Here is a 13687-nt window from a genome sequence, read left to right on the forward strand (position 1 = left end):
AGATTTTATTTTACATTAGATTTTTCAATTTCATTGCCTGAATACTGTTAGACTACCCAGAAAACCATAAAACACTGTATATGTCTCTTTTATCATTAATTTATTGTCGATTCACTCCTAAATGAATCAATACTTTCCAAATAGAGCTCTTCTGGTGAAACTGTATTCATATCGCAGTTTATATCACAAAAAACTAAATTTAGCAATGTTTTTACAATATTAAACATTTAAAATTATGTTTTACATTTAACATTCTTATAAAGTGCTAAATTTGTTCTACATCCAGGGTAAATCTAAATAGGTTAGATTTTGGTCTCTGAGTCTCACACACTAGTGACTTCAGAATAGAAATATTTCTTTTGTTTGGGTTTGCGATTGATTTGAAGCAATCATCCATTGATACACCTGCTATGGCCCATCAAAATATCATAAATCTTGCATATGACGGGAAGGATTATGGATGGGATTATGAACAAAGTAATGTCAGTGAATCAGCAACTGCACACACCTGAAATCAATCTCAAACAGGACTGCAAGAGGACAACACCGATACTTCTGCTGTTTTGCTTCATGACGACTAAATGACAACTGCCAGCTGGCAAAAAGTTTGTTATATTTTTTATTTATTAGTAATATCTATTAAAACTGGTGGCTCAAGTATAAGATTCTACATACTAATTTAAACCTGTATTAATTGCCATTTTGTTGAATTGTTTATGTGAATATTTTGGCTGTCCATGATATATATTCTTGCATTTTTTTTATTTGCAATACAGTTTATTATAACAATGCATTTTATCAACATAAAATACACTCTTCAGACAAGATCCCAATGTTGTCTTATAAATATCTTAATATCATTACAATGATGTAACAAAGTAAAAAAAATGTTCCATTTCATACAAGATGCAATATTAAGATTAGTAAATGAAAATTTAGTAAATAAAAATAGCGAAAACGTTTTAAGCTCAAATTAACGCACAGATTGTTTATTGATTTTACCATGCTGTAAATTTCTCTTTGAGCTATTTTTCATGTGTCTTTATATTCATATAAGTTGCTGCTTCATTTTACAGCCTCTGAAACTCATACAATGAACAAACCATTTGTCTGTTTTAAAGCCTTTTCAGTTCTTCAAACAGACGTGAAGCATTCGCTCACAAATCTACTGTTAGATGGTGCATTATGCAAGTATTTAAATAATGGTACATTCAGATCCTCCTGGAAAGTGTCCAAGTCATAATATTACTATGTCAGTTGTGTTCAAGCCACTTTGCTCCGAGCAAGATGGCGCTGCACATAAAATGTATGATTTTTAAACTCTACACCTTCAAACTTATTATTAATGAATGTGCATTAGTGTTTTTTTATTATTCAAATCATGTAAACATAGTGTAACTGCACTACTATAATATTTTGTAAATACAGCCTTCAAATTCAGATTTTTTCACTCATAATGACGAGTTTATGGTGGCGAGTTCAGAAATGATATAGAAAATTACTCCATTTGGAGTGACTTTGAAACTTTATAGATGTTCATACGCAAGCAGCAACATAAGCTAAATGAAGCTGAAAGTGCAATAACTATAATATGACCACTTTAAATCTTAAACATTGAGGCTTTATATACATTTTTTAAGTCTAGAGTGGGATTGTAAGGTCTGTGTTTTCCAAACCAGACCATTTTGTTTAAATGCAAATACGCGTTATATATTTTAACGAATAAACGATTTTGATTCACAGTTGATTTTTCAGCCTAACTGATTAAAAGCTGCTGATCATACTGACTAGATGTGTATTATTTTTAATTAGCATTAATTCGTTTCTCTGTAAAATGCATGAATATATTTATTGGAAGGTCATGAGAAGATTCAAAGTAATAAATCAAGGACAAGTCAGTCTGTCTCCAGTATGGTAGTTTATTGCAACAAAATATTTTTAGTGAAACATAGAAATGCAACAAATCAAGCTACCCTTATTAGGAAGACACTGGTACTGGTCAATTCAGATCTGAAAAAGGTGCACGAAATGCATTCATACATGATTTTTCATAGGTTTATTTAAATACAAATTAAACTTACTAAAATAACTTACTTCAAACAAACTATTTTAAAAAAAGAGTCTCAACCTAACCAAACCCACAGGATTAGATTAGCCATTAAAGCAGTCCTACTATACAAAACAAACAGACATATAGAAATACAATAAAAACCAGTTCTGGTCCAAAAGTGCAAACATGTTTCAATTCGGAGGAAAAACAGTCCACCAAAGTAAAGCGTCACCTCATCCAAGACGTTCTTTTATGTCATTTTTTCCTGCAGTAAAACCCAGAGAGTGATCAGAGGTTACCCACTAATCTCATGACAGCTGATGAAAGAGAACATATTAGGCCCTCAAATATAGAGAATCCAGATCTCAGCTGTCATTTTTAACACAAACCTAAAGTTAGTAGCAGACATAATATAATAAATCTCACCAATCTGCTCAAAGCAGCACTTGTGAGGTAACACTTTAAAAAAATTTATTTATTTATTGCCCAAGGCGACTACAGTAACCCTTCATAATTAAACCTTTAGCCTGGTGCTCAGTCTCTGCAAATCCTTCAGTGTTGTTCTTTTAGACTTTGGAATGCAAAGTGGTTTGTTTGTCAGAGTCTTTGATGATGATGATTGTGTGCTCTACAGCCGCAGCTCAGTGTCCTCTTTTGGTTCTGTAATCTTCGGGAAGGAGACGTGTGCGCCTTCACGCGTCTGGCCCAGAGCGGATGCAACTATGTCGACTGCTAGACTAGTCGTGGCCTCTACAGCCTCGGGTGCTGCTCCGAGTGTGGGATTCACTTCAACCACATCCATGACAGACAGCAAACCTGTGCAGTGCGGGAATAAAAAGGTTTTATTAGCATTTACGATTTACTAGATTTCAAAGATATTAAAGGTGGAATAGGTGATTCTTTTTATGCTAAAAGACTTCACATCCTAATGACAATCATTAAATGAAGAGATCCAAATGGATTTATTTGAATATTTATATTCTGTGGAAGATGTAGGACCAAGAAAAGGTCATCTAATCAAAATGGCTGGTCCGAACATTATGAAAGTGTTCGACATGCCTTTCAAAATAAGGTTGTAATTACCTCTTATAGGTGATTGTCTTGTTATGCTAGTTGAAAGGTAAAGTTAGGACGTAATCCCCCCATCCCACCCTGCTCGTCATTTTCAGCCGTGATACCAACTACAGCCCCCCCCATCCCCCTTTCACTCTTCAATTCACTCTTCAATCAGCTTGACATAGGGCCCATGCTGGCCAGCGGCACCCGTGATAGGCTGTCCTACATGCCTTTCCAAGAAAAGATGTGTAAGATGTGGGACCAAGAAAAGTTCGTCCAATCAAAACATCTGATCCGAACATTATGATAGGCTGTCCTACATGAGCATTACCTCTGTTTTCGGAGAAAGGACACGTTCACAGATGCGGTTTAGAATGGCAGACAACCTAGCTTTTTTTATTTGGTAAGTGTGGTATTGTAATTACTAACTATACTATAAAGTTTTCAATCTGGTGAATGTTATGTGATGTATTATAGTGATGTTGTCTAGTGCGCGTTCATGTGTTTTGGGGGGCGTGACTTTGGATGGAAATTTGCACGGAAAATGGGATGTAGGCATTCTTTGCTATTAGGCTAATCTTAGCATTTTCCAAGATCTTCTATTGCACCTTTAATAATGTGAGCTATAGCCCAGCAAGCATTTTTTGTTTTTAAAAGATGTCAAATAGATGTCTAATAGACATCTAAACATAGTCATCTTGGCTAAAACAAGGCTAAACTTAAGCTGTCAGTGAAAATCTAACAGACGTCTAAGAATAGGCCAAAACTAGACTAGTCATCAAATAAACAGAAATGAATGACTACACAAATAAAGTCTGTCTAATCTGTTTATTTGATGATTAGTCTAGATTTGGGCTATTCTTAGACGTCTGTTAGATTTTCCCTGACAGCCCAAGTTTAGCCTTGTTTTAGCCAAGCTGTCTACGTTTAGATGTCTATTAGATGTCTATTAAATACTAAATTGTTTGCTGGGAGTTGTGTACCTGTGTTGTGGATCTCCTCTGTTATGTAGATGCCCTCTCTGTAGGTCAGTCCGCCGTTAACTGGAGTTCCAGTGGCAGGAGCCAGGGACGGGTCAAAAGCATCAATGTCAAAGCTCAGGTGGATCGGCCTTTGCTTCCTGATGTAAAGAAATAGGTCGGTTGATTGTGAGGTAGTGTACACACATTCAGCTGAGATAAAGTGCCACGCTGCATTTAAAACTTGCAAGTCAGGTCGAGTCCAGTTAGATTTTTTTTTATGACGTAGGTTGTTCTAGAAAACTATTCAGCCACCCATTTGCAAAGTCCCACAGTACACAGAAGGGCTACATTGACATTGACAGTGTCATGCAATTCGCTGTTGGTTGTTTACAGAAGCACCACTACTAGTTGACTATGTATATATGCTTTTCGCAATATCACTATACCTTGCCAAGAGGTGATCCAGAGTGACCTCCATTACTCTCTGAATGCCCATTCTGTCAATGTCCCGCATGGAGAAGTACTGAATTCCCAGGGTCTTCAGGAATACACTAAAAGTAATAAAATAGAATTAGTTAGAAACAAACAAACTAAGATTTATGCAGCTGCTTCACTAATATATAATAGCATTTAAATGTCTTGTGTCTTGTGTTTCTCAGAATTATTCAGGTATGATCTAAGAAATATTCACTTAAATTGCTTAATATATTAATATATTTTTATAATTTACTTAATTTATATTTAAGTTAATAAAAAACGTATATTATTTTTAATATTTACTTAAAATACATTAAACTGACATAAAACATGAAAACTTTCATATACATTTTCATAATGTGCTTATTTTTATATTCATAAAAGTTGCTTTTGATTCCCCAAACAATCTTTGAAAAGGAATCGATTCAGCACAGAAACATATGTAATTTACTCATCCTCATGCCATTAAAATGTCTTAAATTCAAAAACAAATTTTAAGCCTTAAAAAGTCTTAAATTCACTGAAATATTGCCTTGTAGGTCTTAAATCATTTTAAACAGGTCTTAATTTTCCTGTGTAAGTAAAGCTACCCAATCTGGCCAACATCCAATTACCAATAATCCATTTTTGTATTTAAGTTTTTTATTGCAAAGAGATACAATTTACAACAGCAGTTAGACATTTTACAGCAAATTCTCCAAATTAAATTAAAGAAAACTAAAGCAACACATGCCTTTGCATGATATTTTATTAATAGACAAACTATTTACAAAAGTAACTAGGCCATTAGAAAAAATCTTTAGTGTTTAGCCCTATATAGGTCTAAAATTTGAATCTTAATGGTCCTAAAAAGGTCTTAAAAAGTCTTAAATTTGACTTGAAGAAAACTGCAAATACCCTTTAAATGATTTGTTTTAAATAGATGGTGCTCTTTCGAACCTCAACAATCATGATAAATAACTATTGCAATAATATTAGCATATTAGAATGATTTCTAAAGGATATGAAAAAAATAATTTATTTTGTTTTATTGAACACTACTATTGTTTTACTATCAACAGTCATTACATTAAGCCAGCATGAATAAGACACTTATTTAATAAAAATACACATACATTGCTCGGCATAACTGAGTACATCACATTTTGAAAATGAATATTTTTATCCTTTTCTCAGTGAATAGGCAATGTATTTTGGTGCATTTAAACAAAACAGATTTATTAAACAGATATATTTATTAAAATAAAATTTCAGTCACCAAACATATTTAGAACTTGAAAGATAATATAATTTAATTCAAGCTAAATATCGCAAAAAATAATTCAACCTACAAAATTTCAACCAAATTTTTACTTTTTTTTTTTTGCTTCTCTTGATTTTTCCTTTTTTATTTATATTTAATATACTTCAGTACTGACTAATCTAATGTATATGCACAAATATATTATTGTATAGCTTCCTATTAAAATATGACTATAAAAGATAGATTTGTGAGGGGTGTATATATGCTGAGCACTGTACATATGATATTTTATATTGTTATATATTTATATTGTTTAAATGGTTGGTTTGCCGGGTGCGTATTTGATCTATTTACAGTCTCATTTTAGTTTCATCATAAACCTTTTAATTTAGTGGCCTGCTGGCAGTTACATGTAATGTCAGTCGTATAAATAGTCTGTGGCATGACACAATTGCCAATTTGGCTTTAGAGAACAAGCAACAGGTGCCAAATCCTGGATGTCATTTTGGGATAGAACTCCGTGTACTTACTGCTCGCCTGGATCCACATCTCTGAGACCAATGTACACCAGATCTCTAGCAGACAGGAACGGCTTCATCCAGGAAAATCCGGGAACTTTGGGCATCTGCAAGTTACAAAGCAGAAGATAAAGGCTTTAGCTGTTCAAAACGACCATACTGAGATTTCTAAAGGACCTCTTCTGAGATAAAGGATTTTTTATTGTGAATAATGAACTGTAGTCATCTTTGCATCATAGACGTAATTGTTTGCACAAACGCTAATCACCTTGTTTTGCAGGTCCTTCAGTAAGAAAGCTACAGACTGGCCGTGGAGGTTTCCAGAAGGTGAAGTCAGAGGCGTGTTGATATCCGCATGTGCGTCCACCCATATCAGACACAGGTCAGGACACTGCTGAGAGTGGCCTTCCACTGAGCCAATCGCTAAGCTGTGAGGATAAAAACATCCCGAACTGAGATGAATTCAAAACAATCTGGGATGACATAATTTCTTTTTAGTAATCAGCGTTCTGAAATGTTGTAATCAGCTACATGGAAATACAAACTACAAGTACAAATTGATAACAAGTGAAGCGATAACACTAGGCTCAGTTTAGAGTACCATAACACTTCCTCTGCCAGGAAGACATGAATGGAAAGACTAGTAAAATAGGTAACTTATTATAAACACATTTTCCATTCCCACAAACTGATTAAAACACAACAGATATAAACACTTACGTAGCAAATCGCCTTTTAAAAGTAACTCAACACTTCAAATGAAGATCATATTGTTAAACCTGATTTACAAATGAAGCCCTGAGTCATTGAATAAGTCATTAAACCATTTTTTTCCAAATATCCAAATATCTATTATTAAAGACAAATTGTAAACATTTTATAAAATGGACTGCAACGTTAACATTTATTTTGTTAAGAAATGAACAGGAATAATGATCTATATCTCAAGAAATTGTCTTACTCTACTACATACCAAATGCCTTCGTAGACATTTTAAACTCAAGATTTGGCATCAGACAATAAAAATCATAGTACGCAAGTCAGATTTTTCCAGATTAGCTCATACAAAGTGTATTGGAAAAAAGAAAAGACTGAACTGTGTACCTGTGATCTCCCCCCAGCATGATGCAAGTGTGTCCTGCTCCCACAGCCCCGCTCACAGCTCCGGAGAGCAGCTGATTGGCACGTCCAACAGTGCGTGGGAACGGCACGTGCATGAAGTGCTCATCTTTTTCCAAATGCTTGAAGGTCAGGTCTCCGAAATCATGAACAGGGTAGTCTGAAACAAATTAATCGCATGATTTTCATCACTTGACCATTACAGTAATATTAACATAGTTTCACAACTGCTCACTTCTTTCCCAAACTATTCTATTTACATGTTGGCAAGGTAAAAGATAAAGATAAATACAAGGTAAAGCTGGTTATTGACAGCTTTGTCACTCAATCCCAAACATGCAAATGTAGGAAAACTATAGGAGAAACTGAGGAAGGTCTAAACAGCTGACAGAACCAGACCAGACCGTGTTGAATTACTCATCAGATTTTAAATGACCATTGATTGGCACATGTACAAGCAAGAGGCCTCTTAACAGGAATAGATGTAAAAACTACAGCCTATGTAGGCATATTTAAATTAATTGATGTGCTTTCTGATTAAAAGCAAGCTAAATGTGAAAGAATTTGTGAGTTGGTGATTATGAAAACCGAGACGTTGATTGTCATAAGCTAAGAGACAGGCTGGGGTTTAGTTTGTGACTGCATTTGAAGACCTTGGGCTCATTTGTAATTAGGTTTTTGGGTTTTTGTAAGCGGCGAACACGTAAAAGCTTTTGAAATATACACTTCTTATGTAATTAGTAAAACATATTGCTCCATGCATATGATATTCAAAACCAACAGTTACTAAAGAAAGCATGACATCTATATTTGTTGCATTGGATAAGCACTGATATAGTTTAGTCAAGAATGCTTGCCATATAGGGTGCTATGGTTATTTTCACAGCTCCAAACATGATGCCAAGCGTCTGGTAAAGTGATGCAACAAATCATCCTCACATCAGTAGGTTATAAACATATGTATGTCTTAAAGGGATAGTTCACCCAAAACTCATATACTCATCATATACATATCCTTTACTTGTTATTAGTTTATTTAATCTGTTGAACACAAAAGAAGATATTTTGAAAGACACAATAATTTAGTTTAGGGTAACATTAAGGTTTTGTTTCTTTTATTTATTGATCAAGGGATCCAACGTCCCAAAATGCAAGATAATGTTCCATTCTTTTACACTTAAAAATGACTTTTGCTGCTTGTTCAAACTACTTATTTCAAAACAACATAACTCCTACGTTATTGGGGTTATTTGTAAAACGGTTAAACTTAATAGATTTGTGTTGGGACATCATAAAGGAATTGTGTGGAACATTTCTTGCAGTGTAGAGCTAGTGATGCAGCACATAACATTACAAATATATCTATTTCGCCCCCTTTCACTGATAATAAGGGCCAACCCTCCTCCAGTTATCTTGAAACAGGGTCTTCGAAGCGTGTCATTAGTACAGTATGTCATTTGTTCATAACCGCCAACGGAAAAAATCTCCGGCTTAAGATAGCAGGACCTCTCGCATTACACGGAGAACATGGAGTTACGTAAAGCGTCCGTGAGCTCGACAGACTCGGTGTTTATGTGATTAACAGCTGACGGCGAGACTGCTGAGGTGACTTGCACATTCCGACAGCTCCTGGAATCATGACTCACAAGTATTTGACTTTCAAGAGGATTTACGCCTTCTTTTCTGTCATTTAATCCTTGTGTTAAACGAACTGCTATAATGGTAGACTTGTAAAAACCCTTTAGGAAGAAGCGGAAACTAAAAGCGATGTATCGACACCCTTCCCTACATTACAGTGTCAGCGGGGACGCGCGCGGACAGGCTCATGGTCTGAGCTCGCGCCAGTCGCTGAAGTGGATGTATAGAATTTATGCCTCACGAATCAGGGAAAATACTTGTATTTGCCAAATTCTGATGCAAAAACGGAATGTTATGTAATGGGTTTGTGTGTGTGTTGATGTGCTCAAAATATAGCCACGTTTTTTAATCATTGAAGCAATAAAATGTGTAAAACCGCTGTAAGTTCCACCCCATTGCATTGACATGTGCCCTGTTTAACCCGAATGTAGCATCGCTTTTTATTTTAATATTAATAAGTACAGGTCAAATAATAAGTTGTTTTTTAAACACAATATATGTGCTATGCAGAAAGAATGCAGGACGTAACGCCATTTCACTCATATTTATAGTTTCAACCAATTTAAAATTAACTTCATTTGCAATTAATGTTTTTTACGCATATTAAATCACTTTTGTAAATTTTATTTCATATCATCGAAATGTCTTTAACCCACTAATGTTTACCTAGTACAGAAATATTTTATTGTTCTTATATGACTGCGCTTTTAACATTAAAAGTTTAATTATTGATTACCAGAAATGTCTGGAAATTGTCCAGAAAGACAAACTAAGCAACTCGTATTCTTTATTTAGTTAATAAGGAATGATTAATTATGGAAACATGTAATTAAATCCCTGTAATGTGAAGCCAGTTATCCTTTGTCACTTTGCTGGCGGGAGCTGTTTTAGCATTTCTGGCAGCGTTATAAACGCGGCAGAAATCCCATGACCTCATCACTTAATAACATCCCAAGAATAACATCTGCCTGTATTATCACACCACACCACATCACTTACAGGAGTCTGCAGCCTCATCTGAAACGCTATTCTTAACGCTATCTTAATAGCACGCAATGTAATAAGACTAATAAACCTAAAAACGTCTTCAATATGTATCTCTCATCTCTGCTGACGGGAACTGTTACTGAAACAATGTATATCATTATATTACATGTGTGTGTAAAGTCATATGACTGCAACTAACTTCAGACTACACTGCCTCAGGCGACATCAAAGTTTGCGAAGAACGTCTTTATCTTAGTTTAAAAGTTTGTCTAGCGCGTTTTTACACATAAAAGGGAGTTAAAAGTTACTTTTGGATATGCAAATTGTACATCAATTCACATAAATGCAAGCCCCCGACTGAGCCATCCCCGCTAACCGTTAAACTCTTTTGTGAATGATGTAACACCCTTTGTTATGTGATGTGGCCACAGAATACAGAGAGCTGCAGTGACGCACGCATATACTGTAAATCAACCCCCTTCCTCTCTCACTCACCGCGGACAGACAACCTCCAAAACTCCGTCATTAACCATTAAGTCATCTATTTGAAGTGTTTAAAAACACATTTAGCTAAACCATACTGCTTAAGTATAAACCATACTGCTACTATGTTATTGTAAATTCATTCACGTAACCGACCGTTGGATGATGTAACATCTAATCCAGCGCTCCATTTTTGATTCTGAGCAGTGAGTTCGTCATGAATTCATTTAAAGGGACAGTTCACCTCTTTTAAAACAAATCTAAGTACAATTTAATATTACTTTATTCGTTGTGTTTGATTTTTTTTAAGCGAATACTCGTATACTGTACTTAAATCTGAGGTAAAGACTGTTTGATATGCAGAACGGCAGCATGGTCATGAATAAAGAGAATGATGCAATGATCCGAACAGGATATAATATATTGGGTGAACTATTCTTTGAGTAGCCTATTCGTCAATTACTAGGCTATATTAGGACGACTGAAACAAATATTTAGTAAAGACGAAGTTTAATAGGCAGGATGACAGCTCGGTCATCTATAAAGAGAATTATGCGATAATCTGAACAGGGTATTATATATTTTGGTGAACTATTTCTCGAGTATTAATCAAGCACTATATTAGGAAGACTGTAACAAATATAATTTAAGTACTAATGATGTACATACCAAGATTTGAAAGTCTCTCCACCAGACCTGCATCCCGAATAGCTTTGGGACCATGCTCCACCCCTCTCCTTTTCTAAAATGAGAATCACGAAAATATTATCACATATTTGGATCCCACAAAAGTGAGTTCATCTGACTGTATAAAAATTATGTATAAATTATGTATAAAAATTAATGTCTTACCTGTCCTTTGGAAAACGGAGCTCCCAAAATGGCAACAGAATGTGATCTGTTCTGCTGGCAGGAACTCAACGTGGATGTCAGTAGTCTGGACAGTGGTCCTCTCATTGCCATGCTGACTGGATAGTTATAAAATAATTTACTGACACAAAACAGAAGGTTTTGCCCAAGCTACTAACTCAGCCTGTCTCCCGGTGTGGCTTCTGTCTCCTCTGTCTCAACACTGACTGTTCATCTAAAAGAGCTGGCACAAGCTTTTTCTTTAAGTCTTCCACTTAATACATAAACATGAGGTGATGCTCAAACTACAGGCTTTGGTTAAAATCTCAATCCCGCCCCCTAAATTCTAGCGGCTCGCTATCATCCAATTGTTTGTTATACAGCTTCGCTATACAGCCGTGTACCGGGGCGCGAACCACGTTTTTCTATTCATAGAGCGGCAGCACTCCTGCGTCACACCTGATGACACACCTTCACCGCAGCCAATCAGAAGCTCCGCTCGCGTGGGTTTGTTTTTGTGGGCGTGGTTTGTGCGAATGACTGGCGTGAGAGATGCGGTGTTTTTTTGTGGTGTTGGAAATTTCCATCTCTGTCCTATCTACGGCATATGTTTTTTTGGCTTGCTTGCTGTCTTGTCAACAAATTCCCATCTCGATACTGGAAAACAGATGCGGTGTCCATACCATGTCTGAATATTAATGTTCTTGAGAGATATCTGGAATACCGATGGGTGCCAAGTTGTTGACAACATAAATATTCCCTTGGCCTACTTTCAGTGTCTAAGCACCAAGGCTGAATATTAGTTCACATTACTATAGATTAAGGATTTCCATTCTTTTAAAATGCCTTTAACCTAAAGTGTAAAAAGATCTATATTGACTCTTGAATAAAAGGCCAAAGTCCCTCTTAAATAAAGCAGACTTTTCGTTTATTTGGTTTAATCTATTTGCAATCAAATCTTGGAACATATGTTTATGTGAATCTCATTTGATCATAATTTTGCACAATTTTAGATTATTAGGTTATAGTTAAATAGTTGTTTTATTTGTATATTTGTTTGTTTCTTATATGCTATCAAAAAAAATCTTATTTTTTAATTTATGTTACACAATTTTTTATTTTACTAATTTAAATATTTATTTATTGTAATTTATTATTATCATTTTATTTATTTATTTATTTATTACAAAGAAATGCTGTAGTGAATAATATTTAAAAATATTAGTTTATAATTAAATAGTTATTTTTATTTGTATGTTCGTTTCTTTTATGCTATTTTAAAATAATCTTAATATTTTTAATTTATTTTACTCTATTTTACTTTTTACTAATTAAAATATTTATTGTAATTTATTATTATTATTTTACTTAATTATTACAAAGTAATGCTTTAGTGTTTAATATAAAAATATTAGTTTATAATTAAATAGTTATTTTTATTTGTATGTTCGTTTCTTTTATGCTATTTTAAAAATAAACTTAAAATTTTGTATTTATTTTACTCTATTTTTCCTTTTACTCATATTTTTTTGTAACTTAATTAAAGTAAATCAATAAAAGTATTTATTACTTATTTTCACAATTTAATGCTTTAGTGTGAACATTTAACGTAGTCACTGATTTGTTATAAAGATTATTGAATGCAGTCCACATCAATCCTCATACTCTGCACTTTGGCTCCATCTGGCGTTCGATTTAGACGCGTGTCTATATTTAAGTATTATCAGATACATAATATGGCTTATAGTTGCCTCATTTAAACTTAGTGTAATGTAATTGTTTATGTGAGGCTGCCTAACTAAAATGTAATGCATTTTTTGCATATAATTTGCACCTTTAAATATATTATTTCTGCATAAAGCAAAGTCAGCTTGACGTTTGGTGGCACTGTAGCACCAATGTGGCGTGCTGCATTTCAAAGCAGTTCCGGGATATTGTTGTCATTTGGCGGAATGTTTATAATTTCGTCTCTTATGCACAAAAGCAATCTTCCTCTAGGGGCGCTTACTGGCTCATAAAAGCACAACACTCAATCCAGTTACATTCAAATCTCGTTATGTTGTTTTGTTTTATTGAGCACATTAATGATTTAAAAACGCATTAAATACTTACAAATAATAATGTTAGTAATATGTACAGACAAACAAATGAACATCCAGCTCATCTTTCTCGAAAAAATGAATCCATACCGTAGCGTTATTCAGAAATAATAAATGAATATGACTGGTTTCTCCTGATCTGCGCTGAGAAAAGTATCAGGCACCACGTGGCTACACATTGACACGCGCTACTTCTAAATATTTAT

At 34.5% G+C, this 13687-nt stretch overlaps 1 protein-coding gene across 1 annotated transcript; it reads right to left on the reverse strand.

The window, feature by feature from the left end:
* Positions 1 to 1899: 1899 nt before the first annotated feature.
* On the reverse strand, positions 1900 to 11785 carry arg2 (arginase 2). Its single transcript, XM_056471178.1, has 8 exons — positions 11386 to 11785; positions 11203 to 11275; positions 7411 to 7585; positions 6575 to 6734; positions 6319 to 6413; positions 4515 to 4619; positions 4090 to 4226; positions 1900 to 2866 (listed from the first exon to the last, which is right to left on the reverse strand). Exons 1-8 carry the CDS (start codon positions 11494 to 11496, stop codon positions 2679 to 2681), a joined length of 1044 nt encoding a protein of 347 aa, XP_056327153.1. The 5' UTR covers positions 11497 to 11785; the 3' UTR covers positions 1900 to 2678.
* Positions 11786 to 13687: the final 1902 nt, after the last annotated feature.

Source organism: Danio aesculapii, chromosome 13 (assembly GCF_903798145.1).
Source record: "Danio aesculapii chromosome 13, fDanAes4.1, whole genome shotgun sequence".
Lineage (NCBI taxonomy): Eukaryota > Metazoa > Chordata > Actinopteri > Cypriniformes > Danionidae > Danio > Danio aesculapii.

What these genes read in the sequence shown, in the direction of transcription:
- arg2 (XM_056471178.1), bottom strand. Translation starts at nt 11,496, where the DNA reads ATGGCAATGAGAGGACCACTGTCCAGACTACTGACATCCACGTTGAGT. An exon ending in GGAGAGACTTTCAAATCTTG is followed by an intron (nt 7,586 to 11,202) that starts GTATGTACATCA and finishes AATTTGTTTCAG; the next exon opens with ACTACCCTGTTCATGATTTC. An exon ending in AGAGGAGATCCACAACACAG is followed by an intron (nt 2,867 to 4,089) that starts GTACACAACTCC and finishes CGCACTGCACAG; the next exon opens with GTTTGCTGTCTGTCATGGAT.